General features: G+C 36.3%; 1 protein-coding gene across 1 annotated transcript; it reads left to right on the top strand.

Annotated features, from left to right (window-relative positions):
* Positions 1-15192: 15192 nt before the first annotated feature.
* On the top strand, positions 15193-16179 carry GPR65 (G protein-coupled receptor 65). The gene has a single exon (XM_044662121.1). It carries the CDS (start codon positions 15193-15195, stop codon positions 16177-16179), a length of 987 nt encoding a protein of 328 aa, XP_044518056.1.
* The last annotated feature ends 997 nt before the right edge of the window (positions 16180-17176 follow it).

A 17176-nucleotide genomic window follows, 5' to 3' on the forward strand; every position in this document is an offset into this window, starting at 1 on the left:
TTGAAGTTTGACTGTAGTAATATGTGTATACAAAATAATTTGTTTTCTTAAAAGTTTTGAAAATTAGGCAATAATCTAGTTTCCAAAGCTAAAGTAATTTAATTCTAGGTCTCAAAGTCTAACTGATCTGAGACTTTTTGTCTTTTGCTAAAGTCTTTGAAAGCATTAAGATCTTTTTTTTTTTTTAAAGCCTTACCTTCTGTCTTATAACCAATACTAAGTACAGGTTCCAAGGCAGAAGAGTGATAAGATCTAGACATTTGGGATTACGTAGCTTGCCCAGGGTCACATAACTAGGAAGTATCTGAATTCACATTTGAGTCCAAGACCTCCTGTCTCTAGGCCTGGCTCTCTATCTACTGAGTACCCCCCACCCCCAATTGCTTTCAAAATATCCAATTATGATAGCCAGAGGAGATCCAAATAATGAACTGTCAGACCAGTTGGAAAGATGACATACCTCCCTATAAAAAAAGAGGGTCAGGGATTATGGAGAGTCTTTCTAGTAAGAGGTAGACAGGAATGACTCATTTTTTGTTAATGGATTGCATGCCCCTATAATAAATAATGTTATTTCCTGGGAAATGGCCTCATTTATTAAAATTCCAGATGCTACATGGAGAAAATAAGAGTGCTCAGGACAGAACCCTGAGGGATACTTATGATTAAAGAACATTTTCTGAAGGAGGATCCAGAAAATGACACTGAGAAGGAGTAGTCAGATAGGCAGGAGAACTAGAAGAGAGAGCTACAACCAAAAACCTAGGCAGAAGAGAAGATCAACTAGACGGGAGTGATAACAGTGTCAAAAGCTGTAGAGCAGTTAAGGTGAATGTAGAGAAAAGGCCATTGGATTTGATCATTAAGAGATCACTGGTAGCCTTGGAGAAAGCAATTTCAGTGGAATTGTGGTTCTTCCTGACTCCTGGCCCAGTGCTATTAACCACTGAGCCACAGGTGCCTATAGGGAGAGGTAGGCTGGACAATGAGTATAGCTCTTGCCTTTGAGTGTTTCCATTTGAACCATTTGCTTTCTTAAAGGATCAGTTAATTTAATGGCCATTTCCTACATAAGACCTTTTCTGTTCCTCCTAATTGTTTGGACTTCTCCCCAGCCTCTGATTGGCCTGAATTAAAGAGTTTCCAAAGTGGCAATAATATGTCTTTAACTATGGTAAGGAGATCTAAATTTGGGTCTCAACAAAGCACCAAGCAGCAGGAGTCCCTGTGAGATTGGGAGGGGCAGAGGAGCATTTTAAATACAATAGCACAGAGAGAGAGCATTTTTGGAAGACTGCCCCAAAATGCAGTTTCATAAGGTGCATAACAACTAAAAGTCAATTGAGAGGCTCATGAAGCTTGGGAATGGTAAGTCTCCAGGAATAATTAGTTTACTCTTAGTTTATTTTTTCTTTCTGAATTCATTATCCTCTTTCAAACTGATTTTGATTCCTCCCTCAGTGGTAACTCTGGGAAAAGAATAAAGTTAATTCATAGTCAGCAACTGTATTCAACTCCCCCAAATTACTTTGTATTTACATTTTCCATTTACTTGGTTATTTTTCTGCTGGCCATTAAATTAACTACATAACACCATATAAACATAATTTATAAGACTATACTATATAGACATCAGATATAGGAAAGCTCACAGAGAAATCATCTTGGTATATAGTTCTTTAACCAATTGAAGTAGTCATCAGTATATCCACAATAAATTTTAGTAATATTAAACAGGTATGTATCTGATTTTGAAAAACTTGATCCTAATTTTAAACATTTGATTAATTTGGCTGAGAAAATGGTCATTGTAAAACATATTAAGGTAGTTAATGGATTTTACAAACATATTTGGAATTCTTTGAAAAAAGATCTAGGATGGAATTGAAGGCTTGGATATTATTTTAGTAATATGTCAACCTGGAAAAATACAGAGCCACTAAAGTAGTTACAAAAGAACAAGTATTTAATCAGGACAAGGGAGACAAGAGTTCTTATGGCACACAACAGTTGTGTGCCCACAAGCCAATATCACCACACTGAGTGAGGGACTTTGGGAACAATGTCTCCAGAAGAATTCCTCATGAAAATTCCATCAAACTAAAGAATTTAGGGCCTTATATACGCTTTGATAAGTATAGGAAAGGAAGGACAACTGACCAGTGACATAGGTTTTTGGGGAAAAGATTGTAGCTTGAGGCTAGGGTATCTGGGAAAGGCTCAAATACAATAAGAAAAACCAAGAAACCAAAAAAAAAAAAAAGTACTTAAGATTAAGTATTTCTATCACTCCTATTCAGGATGTTTTTTAATAGGTGTTTGACAGTTTATATTTCAGTCTGGGACAAGGGTGGGTTGGTTTGGGAGTTTCTTGAAGGCAAGTTCCCATGGGACAAAGGTAAATGGGGGGGGTCATAAAATAACTTGTCAGCTGATGCCTATATTTTTAACTCCATACCCTAAGATTGGCTAAGTAAATTATTACTAGTGTTGACTTGGAAAAAAACACAGAACTATTAAATAGTCAGTTTGGGGTTGTTCAGTTATTTCAGTTATGTCCTATTCTTCATGACTCTGTCTGAAGTTTTCTTGGCAAAGAGATGGAGTGGTTTGCCATTTCTGTTTCCAATTCATTTTATTGATGGTTTCCAGAATTAAGTAACATGCCTAGGATCACAAATTTAGTAAGTGTTGTCAACATGGAATCTAGAAGCCCCCAAACTTGTAGCCTAGAAAGATCTAGTAGGATCACTTGACCTTAGATGTCAGTCCAATTAGCACAATCTTTGGGAGATTTTAGCTAACACAAGGTCCTTGGAATGGTTTGGCTTTTTCTCCATTTCACATCATTTCAACATTTTATTTGTTCAATATTCTGATATCACTATAAACTGCTGCTAATGAAGAAATAAAGCATTTTAAGCATGTACTATGTGCAAAGTACTTTGCTAAGCATTGAAAAGACATATACAAATTGACAGTCCCTGCTCTCAAAGAGCACACAACACATATGCAAGATTTAAGCTGCAATTCAGATAGAAAGGCCTCATGGTCCTTGGGGTGTATTGGCAAAGAAGATGGAAATGCCTCTTTAATATTATTTTCCCTAATAAAATCATAGCAGTTTCTGATGCTGACCCATTTGAGAGTGCTAATGACCTTGGTGGCAAGAAGGTTCTTCTCTGGATCTTTAGTAGCTCTGATGGTAGACCCTGTAGGAAGACTTGCCAGATTGTATCACCACAATGGTTGCTTTCCAGGATGATGGCGGTGGGCACAGGAATGGAAGCATTGTCATCCCAAAGGATTTTAGCTTCTGGACTCTTTCCATCAGAGCATGAGAAAAGATGATTGTCAAAGTGCTAGTGGTGATTTGCCTTGCTTAAAACATGCTGCCACATTTATATGATATATTAAAGATAAAGAAAAAGAAGGAATATTGTTAAAAGTTAATGTAGCATTTATGAGCTCTGAGAGTTACTACCTAGAAAAAAAGCTACTATGCCCCTAGGAAATCTAGCAGAAACTTGAAAGAGTTAAATGGAATTTTCTTTACTACTATTACTATTAAGCCCCAATTTATCCATTAATATCACCAATAGCCAGTTAATGTCAATTAGATTTTACAAAATAATTTTTTTTACCAGAAAAAGATATAACAAGAACCAAAGTAAAAAACATCTCTCACCTCTGAACTGTGGCACATACTATCCTTTATACCAATGATGGGCAAATTATTCCCTATGGGCCAGATCCAGGCTGTAGTTTGCCCATCACTGCCTTAAGCAATTCCCTAATCACTACACCCCCACATCCAGATGTAGTGATTAGGAAATTGCTGAAGGTAGTGATGGGCAAACTATGGCCTGGATCTGGCCCTCGGGGAATAGTTTGTCCATTATTGCTCCATACCTTGATCACTAGGAGAGTGGGCCCCAACTAACAGTAGTACCTATACAAACCTTTTCTCCTACTAAGTCCACTTCTACACATGGCATAAAGAAAAGCTACTCCCCTGCTCTCAAAAACATGATGTATTAGCTTCTAAGTCAGTGATGGTGAATCTATGGCATGGATGCCAAAGATGGCACACTGAGTGCTCTCTGTGGGCATGCAGTCACCCCCACCCCCCAACCCCAGTTCATTATTAGAAAGGCAGAGGGTGGAACTTCTCTCCTCCACCTCTCCATCACACCCGATGATATTTTTTCACATCCCCCACCCCTCTGCCCAGCAGCCAAATGAGAATGCACAGGGGGTAAGGTGGGCAGCTCACAGGCAGCAGAGCTGGAGGGGAGCAGAGTGCTCAGGCCACTCCCCTCCCCTCTCCCTCTCTACACTCAGTGAGGACATTCCTCAATTTGCCCGCCTCTCCCCCAAGCAACCAAATGGGAGCTCTTTCTCTCTCCCCAGTGTGGGATAAGGAAGAGGGAAGGCACAACCAGTATGTGGGGAGGGGGAGGGACACAGCATGTGGTCTGGGGAGGTGGGTTGGGTGTGGGGCCCAGCACTCCTTCTCTAAAAGGTTTGCCATCACTGTCTAAGTTAACCCACTGCTGGGCAATAGCTCAAGCAGATTTTTCCTCATTAGCCTAAGTTTCTAGCAAATTCTGGTATGGATTCAAATTTCTAGATCTCTTGTGGCTCTTTCAATTTTTTAAAGCTAATGAGGTTATAGCCTAGAGTCTATCTTCTCCTATATCCATTCACCTAAGAAGGTATAAAATTTAAATTTAAGTCAATAACAATAACTCCATGTTCTTTTTTTCATAGAGTTTTATTAATAACCCTTAAAGATAGAGATAGCAGATTAAAGTCTAATCTAATCTAACTGATCACCGCCTGACTCTCAGTCAGTCTCACCAGCCACATTTCCAGAAGAAGGGAGAGGGTGGTGACGCACCAAAACTTTTATCCTCCATCCCCCCACATCCATTCACACAGCATAAGCACACAAATGCAATGCTGGGTAAGATGAGCTGGATTGGACAGGCCTTATGAAGTGAATTCTATCTATACAACCCCACCTGTGATTCTTTGGGAGACGAGCATTCCATATGACAATGTGTTAGCCAAGCAGAGGCACAATACAAAGAGTTCTCATTCAAAAATGAGGTCTATTTCCCTTTTAACTTGGCCACGATCCACAGTGTGAGTGTACATAAGTTTTTTTTTTATTAGGTAACACCTTTTTAAAAAACAGTAGTACAACTAATGCAGATTATAAGAAGTATCAAAATCCCCCAAACCATAAGAGCTCAGTTGATGACAACTGCAAACAAACCCACTATCATTAGGATTCACATGATGCCTATGTAGTTACTACTATATAAATTGATCCTTTCCTCTTGTTACACATACATCAAAGGTAGGCTATAGAGAGCCAGCTCCCTATATGGTTTTGAGTGGCGTTAGTGGCATCAGATTGTTAAGACAGGAAAAAGAAAATGAGAACAACCAGACTAGTGGTTAGCCCATGTTGATCTAACACAATGGGATTTGAACTTTATTTTATACTGGTTTCAAACAAAGAACACAAAGAAAGAGTCGTAGCTGTGAAGGGGTAACAAATCATACACAACCCATTAAAGTCTAAAGAGTAAAGGTATAAGTACAAAGACAATGACCAAATTCCAACCATCAATTAGTAGGGGATAATTCTGGGAGCGGAAATATTTTATGGAGATGCTCACTAATTGAGTCCTGTCCTCCTGGATTATAGACACCTGGTCAAATAAAGTCCAGATTAAAGGCTCCATTCTTATCTAAGTATGCAGTCTTATCTAAGTAATGTTTGTTAGGGTTCAGGATTCTTAATTATCAAAGAGAGGAATCATTAACTCAGTAGATGCTGGTCTGCTAAGGACTCAAAGCTTTTCAATAAGTCTATAATGTTTTTCCAATAAGAAAAGGTATGGATCATAAGAGGTATCAAAAGAGGGGTCTCAGATTTTTATCTATTCTCTTATTGGCTTCCCACAGTAGGCGAATGATCAGTCAGAGGGAGTGGCACTCCTAGATATCTGAAAATCACTTCTGAAGACCAATTAAGATCAATTGAAATTTTTAGCTCATTACATTCTTCAAAGGGCACTGATACAGGTTGTTACCAGTTTGATGGAGTCCATTCATCATCATCTATGTGACAATTAACAAAGGCAAAAAGGAACAAAAGGCCATTTAGGCAACATGTGACCTCCTTGTGTTGCAAGTCACCAATAGATCTAGTGACAAATCCAGCATCCATAAAGACCTATGGCTTTGCCATGGAAAAGGGTTCATCCAATTTGTCTATGGACTTTTATAATGGTATTTTCTCCACTCATAGGTGAAGGGTATAAATAAAGACAATGTAAATATAGCTAATGGCCAAAACACAGTAACTAAAAGTGACATAGTGTAACAGAATATTTCAGATTAGATTAATAGGTGAACTTAAAAACAAAATTAGATCTTAAAATGAACAATCAGCAAATATAATAGTCGTGACAGGATACAGTCATTCAGTGACAGGATACAGTCACTCAGTGTCAGTAGAAGGTTTTACATGTGAGCAATGAATCCAATTATCTTTTCTTCAATTTTGATAGCTGTTGGAGTTGTTAACAGTATTTTAAATGGGCCATCCCAGGTAGGCTGAGTTCCTACATAGGACTCCTGGAAGTTCTTTATGTATTTAAAATTGCGTTAAAGAGACTTCTTTACTATGAGGAGGGGAATAAACTGAAACAGTTAACATCAATAAGGCTATAGAGTCTGAAAGGCTTAAAATTCACCTCCAGACTCTTAGAGGTTCTTTCCCCTCCCAAGTACCATCATTCATTTAGATTCCTTTGGTGCGCCTCTGGGGTCTCCCAAAGTGAGGGGGATTTCTGCACTGAGTATAGTGTGGATCAACTCCATATTGGATGTTTTGCAGAGACAAGGTAGTTAAGGGGGTATAGGGGAATGAATCTCCCTTCTGAATCTTGAGATTACTCAAGCTATCTTTCTGTTTTTTCTTGGAGAAGAATGGATAAACAGTAAGGTATCCTAGTGGTACAAGTACACCCAGAAACGGTAGTAAGAAAAGACATTCTAAAACGGTGAGCTGTGCAAGTTCAGTAATACACTGCTCTTTCACAGAGTGTGCCATGCTTTTAAATCTAATTATTAAATTGGTTGCAAATCTTTTTCCTGTCCATAGGTGATGCTATCCTAGTATGTACTGGCTAGGCGTAAGAGCCTCACAAGGAATGTTTGGGAGAAGAGTTCCATCCCATCCCCACACATACAAGGGTAGAATCGGTGGCGATATACTTCCAAAGTTGTGGGGATGGGGGCACTAGGCTTTAGGGGAGCTTGGCAGGGAGAACCTATTAAATTGCCAGTGACTTGTCCACATAGGTAGGCAGAGTCTTAAGGCCAGATTATGAACCTAGGACCTCACATCTCTAGACTTGGCTCTCAATCCACTGGATGGGTTCAGGGTTTAGAGAGCCAAACATCCATGCTATGCTGACCTGCTAGTCTAAAAGCCTAAAAGCTGTCTCATCTCCAAGATGGAGGTCAATAGCATCCTGCAAGGGGGAGGAAAGGTGAGGGTACCCCAGATGGCAGGGAACCAGGGGAGCTCATACTCTGTGCAGGACTCTCATGGGATCAGCTGTGCTCTGGAGACAGCAGAAACGGGAACCGAGGGAGGGAAGCTAGAGCAGGCAAAGCAGTGGAAGGCCGGGAGGACTGCTATAGCTTGCAGACAAAGAAGTGGTGGGAGGCTTCTAAAGTTTTATAGTATTTATAGACCTTGAACCGCTCTACAACTTAGAGAGGAGTAAGGGTCCTATAACTCCAGACTTCTGTTTGCCAAAAATGTAAAATTTAATTTTAAACCAATAACAATAACTCCAAGTTCTTATTTTCCATAGAGTTTTATTAATAATCACTAAAGATAGAGAAAACAGATTAAAGCCTAATCTAACCTAACTGACCACTGTCTGGCTCTCAGCCAGGCTCACCAGGTGTGTTCCTGGAAGAAGAGAGAGAAGGTGGTGCCATACCAAAGCTTTTATCCTCCGTCCCCCCTTGTCCATTCATGCAGTGTTCACACAGCGTAAGCACACAAATGCGATGTTGAGTAAGATGAGCTGGGTTGGACAGGTTTTAGGGAGTGAATTGTATCTAAAAAAAGGTGAAAGAATGTACTACATCAGAAACAGAAAAGCAGTATTGGCATGAGTTTATGTCTTCATGACAACTGGATAAGTTGTCACACTAAGTCAGGGACCAGTTCTGTAAGCCCACAAAATTATGGGGCCACAAGGTTGCCTAAGTGGGTGGGGATAGAACCATTCCAGGTCAGAAAAAGAGCAAGTTTAAACTTCCATGACAATCTGGAATAGGAATAAGTCTTTGAATAGCTGCTGCACTTCCTGCCTGGGCAAGATAGTCTCAAAAAACAAAAATTACATCCTTCTTCATGAATTTCTAGAACTACTTTAGATAAAGTAGATTCCACATTCTCAAAGGAGTGGCCCCCAACTGGCCTTTTTGACAATACACAAATAAATCATTTGTTCTAAAATGTTGGTAAACTTTTAGTTTTACAAGTCATCCTCATTTTGTTTTTCTCCTGTTGAATTAGGGGTATATATGACCAGTTGACTGATAGTTCTTCAGTAATAACAGAATGTAATCTATATCCTTATTTTTTAGAACAGAATGAGTAAATATCTGAGGTGAAAATGAAATTTCCTTCCCCCTGAAAGCAGAAGTGTAACACATTTAATTAATGTAAGAAATTGTGAGTATCATCATGGAATAACCCTAGTTTATAACCACAGAGAAAAAAAGAGGATGTGCAAATAACAAAAATAAATTTCTTAGAAGAGAGTCACGAACAAGTAAATGATTACTTTCATTTTACTGATGAATGCAAGTAGGACTTGGCATGTAAAAAATGTGTAAATCTAAATATTTATACTATTATAGAGCTAAACTCTTGGAAAACATTATTATGCAATGGAAAAAGCATTTGATTTTGAGTTATAGGCATTGTATCTTAGTTATGAAAAACATAATCTTGGTGACCTGGAGTAAATCACATAAGCTCGGGTCTCTTTTCCACAATTATATAAATGAGGGTGTTGGATTCCATGGTCTGGGGTACCTCTTAGCTCTAGCTCTGTGCTCCTATACATCAAAGTTTTTAAAATAAAGGTAAACTCCCATGTTTTAGCAAAGTTTCCCTTTGCCTACTGTCTCCTGATAACAATATAATTAAGATTCCAAGACTTAGTTATATTGCAAGGCCAATACTACCCTATTGGTGTAAAAAATATTCGTTGTCCTTTCCCTGAAAAGAGAAAATCTGGTTTCTCTTAGCAGCACTCCCTCCATATAATTTTTATAATCCTTCTAATCCCTCTGTTGTCCTTATTATATTCTCACCTGAATAATACTTATTTATACATATATATGTGACCCCCTCCCCATATTAGGCCCTGAACTTCTAGAGGAATGAGACTGTTGTTTTTCATATCTGCTTCTTTAATACCTTGTACAATACCTTGAACTTGTTTAATTATTGTTTCAATTGTTTAATAAATGTCTATTAAATTGAATTTTTGAAATAAAAACCATCCAATGGAATTCCATACCTCAAATGATTAAATTTTCTTCCTTATTGGTACATAAATTCACATACAAGACACACGAAGTTAAAATCTAGATTGAAAGCAACTTCTTTGATTTAAAAAAAAATTAAAGTTCTATTTATATGGGTATGTGATTTGGGTTTTAGTTTTAAAGGATTGCTCTTTTACAAAAATTAATAATATAGAAATGAGTTTGAGTGATAATATATATATACATACATATATATGTGTGTGTATGTGTGTGTGTGTATGTATAAACCAGTAGAATTGTTTGTCAACTCTGGGAGGGGAGAGGAATGAGGAGGGAGAGAAAATATGAATCATGTAACCCTGGAAAACTTTTTAAAAATTTAAATTAAAAACATTTTAAAATAACAAAGTTTAGAAAGTGAGAAGAAAATCAAAGTTCTAACAACTAATTTCCCTTTTTTCTAATTTCCATTCAACTGTAAAATTTTATAATAATTAAACTTTTCCTTCAAATTCCCTATGCTAGATTCTCTCCTTCCTTATTTCGACTTTCAGGCTTCCCTGGCTTCCTTCAAAGATAGCAAAAATCCCACAAAAAAAAAAACCAAACTTTTCCAAATTCTCCTTAGTCTAAGTCTAATGTCTTCCTCTGTTGATTACTTTCTTAATATATAATGAAATATATGTGCATCTATCTATCTATCTATCTATCTAATTTGTACAGTTGTTTTTATAGACAATGAGCTCCTTGAGATCAGGGATTGTCTTTCACCTCTCTTTCTGTATCTCCAGCATTTAACACAGTGTCTGGCACACAGCAGGCAATTGATCAATGTTTATTGATGAACTGACTGACTCTTTGGACTATTATCATAGTCATGATCAATGCTTTTCCCAAATTTATTTTTTTCCTGCCTCACTGAATTTTCTATTTTCCATCTGAAACAGGTGGTTTATTTGTTCAGAGAATGACATTTAATGAAACTAATGTCTGATTAAATCTTGTAGTTTCAGTCAGCTCAAAACTGTTGGTCTTCTCGTTATAGGAATACTCAATATAAATAAAACAACTAGTTTTATTTCATGTTATAATTTTTAAGATGGAATGAGATTAATTTTTTTTCATTTCCTTCAGAATAAAATATAAATAAAATCAGTTTATTTGGTAGATCATTTTGTATCCTTAAACTTGAGTGGTAATCATTTTTTCATATCAAGAAGTCTGCTTCCTCTTTGGTTTATTGTGAAATGTCTGCAATTTCCTGTCCTCGTAGACAGTGCTGCTTTCCCCTCCACTTCTTTAAGTGAGCAGATTTATCAAGCATCTCAGTGGAAAGAGCTACCACCCCGAGATCCCTGGGTAAGTAGAGAGAAGGCGTTAAAAAAAATTTATAAATAATTATATTTCTGTTTGTATGATTATATTTTAAAAGTCTAAGATTTAGAAAAAGGATTTAGTGCTGTTTGTATGCTCACATACCCTAACAAGTCACTGTTAAAGCAAGACACAAATGAGGAAGAGTAGGAGTTTTCTCTGCCCTGAGTAGTAGTCAAGAGATATAAAAATTTCAACTTAGAAGTAGTGAAGAAAGAAATCTTCAGATACAAAGAAGTAAAAAAAAATTTTTTTAGATTTCCTGGTGTTTTACATGTAATTTCCTTTTCGAGTAATTTGTTGGCAAATTATTATACAAATTCAAATGTTGTGGTCTAGAAGAAAGCATACAAGATTAGCTGTCGTAGAGTTATTTCCAGCCCTTAAAACTATTTTTACTATTTCCTTAGCTTTAAAATGGCATAATGCTTCTTTTCCATATTTCTCACCTAAATATTATGAAGATTAGAATCAACAATATGTAAACTGTTGAGGAGTATAGTTTATAACAAAGAAAAGTGAACTAAAAACTACTGTGACCTTCTGTGAAAAAAATCTCATATTTTGATCATATTGTTAACTACTTATCCTTTATTTAGGAAGTGCATAATAAATGTGTGACCCTGAGGAAGTCACTTGACCTTTAGATTCCTAGAATTTGTCTAATTCATTCCTACCATGGGAGTTCCCTCCCTGGAGAAGTCACAGTTCATTCATGTTGTCCATCATTTTAAAATTCATTATGTTTGATTCTTATATTTTCTTACTTGGAAAAAAAATAATTTCTTTGACCCACTTTTAGATTCTCATTAGGGATGGTTCTTTAGAGAGTAAAGTCTGGGGAGAGTCTGTCTGGGGATAGTGAGATCTATCCCCACTAAAACTTTAGAAATCTTGTCAAAAGCATTCTTTGTCACCTTTTTTTTTAAATTCTATATATTTATATATGTATATATGGACACACTATATGCCTGTCTCCATGAACCTGAGGACAGCCAGTAAAATTCCCACTAAAGTTCAATATATATTTTCATATACTTCTTGATATAAGGCTATAGGTAGAAAATAACTAGTAAAATGCATTCCAGACTCTAACAATTGAATAAGGCTAAAAAAATAGACGTGTTTTCTTAAATACTGTCAAACACTAGGACAACAACATAAAAGATCCATTTTATAAAATTAGAAATCTTTTTGTCCTGTTTTCCATTTTACAAAAGCTTTAATTCTTCTATGAGACAGGACATTTTATTATTAAGAGTTGTCAAACTATCTCTGTCAAGGAAAAGTTTCATAGCCACTATAACACAGTAAAAGTTGGTTCTGCTATTATGTTTGTGTTTGTTTTTTTAAATCCTTAACTTCTGTGTATTGGCTCCTAGGCAGAAGAGGGTAAGGGTAAGCAATGGGGGTCAAGTGACTTGCCCAGGGTCACACAGCTGGGAAGTGTCTGAGGCCGAAATTGAACCTAGGACCTCGGGTCTCTAGACTTGACTCTCAATCCACTGAGCTACCCAGCTGCACGCTGTAGTGCTTATTTTTAAGACACACATTTGTTCTAACTAAATCCAGGGCATATTGAAAATTTTGTCAATATTCGATTTTCTCTTAGAGAAACTGCAAGAATGAAGAAACCTCCACTTCATAATAATTTATAAATTTTCACCCTTTTGACACCCACCTCCAAGATTTTTTCCAAAGTAAAGTGCCACAGTTATCTGCTGCAGTAGAGCTGTGGGTGGAGGAGTGCTGGCCCTCATTCACATCTTCTGCTCTCCCACCCTTTCAGTCTACTCTACCCAACCCCTCCACCCTATCCAAGACCTTCCTTTCTAGTATAACCTTCAATTTGGCAGACCCATTGGAATTTGGGAACAGGATGAGTGGTAGCCTGAGCCTATGGATGTAGCCACTGCTTACTGTAATATTTCTATATTTCTTAACCATTTAATATATATGCTACCATTTTTATTAATTTCCTTTTTTTAAGTCTTTCACTAACAGAGTTTTTGAGCTCTTTTGTCCTTAACTCATTTTTTTCATAAGTCCTATCACTTTATTGAACAATTTTACATTGTGCGATGATTTTTATCATTGTATATGTCCAGAACTGACTATAGATGGGAGCAGATTGTTGAAATGAAGGGACAGTATTGGAGAATAAGTTCACTGTTTCTGAGATCAGAAGAGAGACCCAGAAAGAGACAGAGCAGCTGTGGTTCAGCAAGAGGTGGGAAATTGGGGCTCATTGTGAGCCAACACATGCAGCCAGTCAGGAAGAGCTAACAAAGGACATTGCTAAGATTAAGATTAATTCTCAATTTTTTTCTTTTTGAGCCCAATTTGAAGTCCATTAAACAGACAACTATCTGACAGGGTTAGGAAATTGCTTTTGAATTCTGTTATATCTCTGTTTATAATCATGTGTCTCCAAAACCTATTTGAAAGACTTGTGAAAAAAAATTACCAAGGAGCTGACTGGCATGCAAATGATAGGCAAGAAAAAAGCTAAATAAAAAGGGCAATATTTTTTGTTACTCAAACCTCTAAAATATCTTTATTGTGCTGGTATTCTGATCATTGCTATTTCCATGTGTGTGCAGTATGTATATTAAAAAGTGGTTCAATTAACAAAAGATGACTAATGATTACTGAAAAGTCTGATATATATTAGATTCATATAAATTAAATTATTCAATATAGTGATATGATTGTGGGGGGTTGTTTTTATTTTTTAGAGGTGCTTGTGACAATTTTTACTTGGCAATAGGTTAATCTGTCTATGAACTACAAATATGAAACTTTATCATCCCATACTACCTCCTATCCTGACAAGTTCAACAAATGGACATGGTTCTATCACTGCTTTTTTGTGTGTTTGTATATTTGTTTATGCGTCTATATGTATGTGGGGGAAAGGGCAAAAGCACTTTTATAATCTTATTACATTAATTTTCAGGTAGGAAAAATCCTGGAATTTTTCTTGCTTGTGGGAAGTGATAATTATTACAAATCTAATTTCTTTTCTATCTGTTCCTTTATGACAGATATGACTGCTTAGTTTCTTTTTTTCCCTACTTAAAGTCTATAATTTAGCATTTTCTTTTTTAAAACTCTCAAATTATATATTAAGCATTTTTAAGATCTTGAGTAGAGTGCAGCTAGATGTCTCAGTGGATATAGAACCAGGCTTGGAGATGGGAGGTCCCAGGTTCAAATGTGACCTCAGATACTTCTTAACTACAACACCGTGGGTAAATCACGTATTCTCATTTGCCTAACTCTTTACCATTTTTCTGCCTTGGGACCATTACATGTATAGATTCTAAAATAAAAGGTAAGGGATTGAAAAAGAAGAAGTAGAGGAATAGGTACTGGAAATGAATAGATTAATTGCCTAGCCCTTACCACTCTTCTGCCTTAGAACTAATACATAGTGTTAATTCTAAGATAGAACATAAAGATGAAAAGGAAATCTATAATAGATTTAACGAAATTTTATAATCACAAAGCAACCATGGAATAGTTTTTTTAATCTAGAATTTGAGCATAAAATGTCATAACTTTTGTCTTTCCTTGCAGAATCAAAGAAGAAACTTCAACCTTTGCTAAAATATTTTCAAAATATTAATTATTCATATCATAACCAAGCTAACTTGAGTTTTATGGAGCTTGTCAAAGCATAGTCTACCTTGAGGTCATATGATGGACCAATGGATCTCCTTTGTCAGTTTTCTGGAATTATGATTAGATGATCTGAAGTTTCTTCAGTCTAGCTTCCCACCACAGTTAATGTCCAGGCACCAATTCATAGACATTTGGGGAAAAATTTCTAGATCTCAAGTATTCAATGGCATTGCAAAACAAGAACCACTGATGAGATCTGAGTAGGTGTTGCAGCTTAAAAAAAAACAAGTAATGGACACAGTTCCACTTTTTCATAGAGTTTCAGAGAATAATAATAACAGCTAGCACTTATATAGAATTTTAAGATTTCTAAAGTGCTTTACAAATATTATCTCTATTTTTACGACTCTGGGAGTTAGGTAATATTCTTATCCCTCATTTTACAGAAGAGAAAACTGAGTCAGACAGAGGTTCAATGACTTGTCCAGGATCATACAACTAAAAAGACCTCAGATCTACTCAACTACAGGTCAGGAGCTCAGTCTACTGCACTATCCAGAAGAATTGTTCCTTGCCAAGAAAATCATGAATGAAACTGAGTGTATTGAAGAACAGCACTATGTAGATCATTATTTGTTTCCCATCATTTATATCTTCGTAATGGTCATCAGTATTCCTGCCAATGTTGGGTCTCTGTGTGTCTCATTTCTTCAAGTGAAAAAGAAAAATGAATTAGGAGTTTACCTCTTTGGCCTTTCATTCTCCGATCTTCTCTATTCATCTATGTTGCCCCTTTGGATACATTACACTTGGAATGAAGACAACTGGATGTTCTCTCCCACCCTGTGCAAAGTGAGTGCTTTCCTGATGTATGTAAATTTCTACAGTAGCACTGCCTTCCTCTCCTGCATCTCTTTTGATAGATACTTAGCGGTGGTCTATCCTTTGAAATTTCCTTATCTAAGAACAAGAAGAATCGCCATTTCCATCAGCCTATCAATCTGGGTCATAGAAACAGTATTCAATGCCACCATTATCTGGAAAGATGAAACATATGTTGAATACTGTGATACCAACAAGTCTTACATCTTGTGTTTTGACAAATACCCCTTGGAGACATGGAAAATTCACTTCAACATCTTTCGGACATGTACCGGTTATATGATCCCCTTGGTCATAATTCTATTTTGCAACCAAAAAGTCTACAAAGCAGTAAAGCATAATCAAGCCACAGAGATCCGGGAAAAGAAGAGGATCATCAGGTTGCTTTTAAGCATCACGCTCACTTTTTTCTTTTGTTTTACCCCTTTCCATGCTCTGTTGCTGATCCTAAGTCTTGGAAAGCACAGCTCATACATTGGCAAGCAGATATTTAAACTTTATAGAATCACTGTTGCCTTGACAAGTTTGAATTGTGTGGCAGATCCAATTTTGTACTGTTTTGTAAGTGAGACAGGACGATCAGACATATGGAGCATGTTAAAACTCTGCCATCTGTCAAGTAAGTCTCAAAGAAAAATGACAGCCTCTATGTCTACAAAATATAGCATGAACTTAGATATAATAGAATAATGGAATATTTTTTCTTTTGTTTTCTTTTACTTTTCCATAGATGATATTTTTTTAAGTTTTATTTTTTTTTAATTTTTAGTGCTGAATTCTCTCCTTCCATTTCTTCCCCTACCCATAGAGAAAGCAAACAATGTTATATCAATTGTGTATGTTAAATTGTGAAAAATATATTTTCATATTAACCATATTATGAAAAGAGCAATAAAAATAAAGTAAAAAAGATTATACTTCAATCTGCACTCAGATTTCATCAGTTCTCTCTCTGAAAGTATATAACATTTTTCATCATGTGTCCTTTGGAATTGTCTTGGATCATTGTCTTGATCAAAGTAGCTAAGTCTTTCACATCATTATGATATTATCATGACATGTTCTCCTGGTTCTTCTCCCTTCATTTTGCATCAGTTCATACAAATCTTCCTTTTTTTTTTTTTCTGAAACCCTTCTACTTGTCATTTCTTATAATATTCTATCACAATGATATACCACAACTTGGTTAGCCATTCCTCACTTGATGAATAACACCTCCATTTCCAATTCTTTGCCTTCTCAAAAAGAGTTGGTATAAATATTTTTGTACATATAAGGTCTTTTTCTTTTTTCTTTGTTACTTTTGGGATTCAGACCTAGTAGTGGTATTGCTAGGTTAAAGGGTATGCACAGTTTTATACCTCATTGGGCATAGTTCCAACTTGTCCAGAATGGTTGGACAAGTTTACAATAAATTGAGTGTTTTTCAAGGTAATACGAGTAAAAATGGGAGTTATGGTGATATCAAAAATCTGTTAGAATGACAATTTAATTAGTAGTGTCAGGAGTTGGTTATTTATTATAATTTAATTTCTTGTGAGTATGATTGGGATCAGAGGGAGGGTGATTGAGAAAATCAATAAAACTGACTTACCCCATTTAGTATAAAGATGCTAAGCTCAGATACATTTATCCAGGAGAACAAATCTCATTTAATTAATCAACCAGAGATGTGAGTTAGGTGAGA

Source organism: Gracilinanus agilis, chromosome 2 (genome assembly GCF_016433145.1).
Source record: "Gracilinanus agilis isolate LMUSP501 chromosome 2, AgileGrace, whole genome shotgun sequence".
NCBI lineage: Eukaryota > Metazoa > Chordata > Mammalia > Didelphimorphia > Didelphidae > Gracilinanus > Gracilinanus agilis.

Coding starts and splice junctions, on each gene's coding strand:
- GPR65 (XM_044662121.1), top strand. CDS start 15,193: ATGAATGAAACTGAGTGTATTGAAGAACAGCACTATGTAGATCATTAT.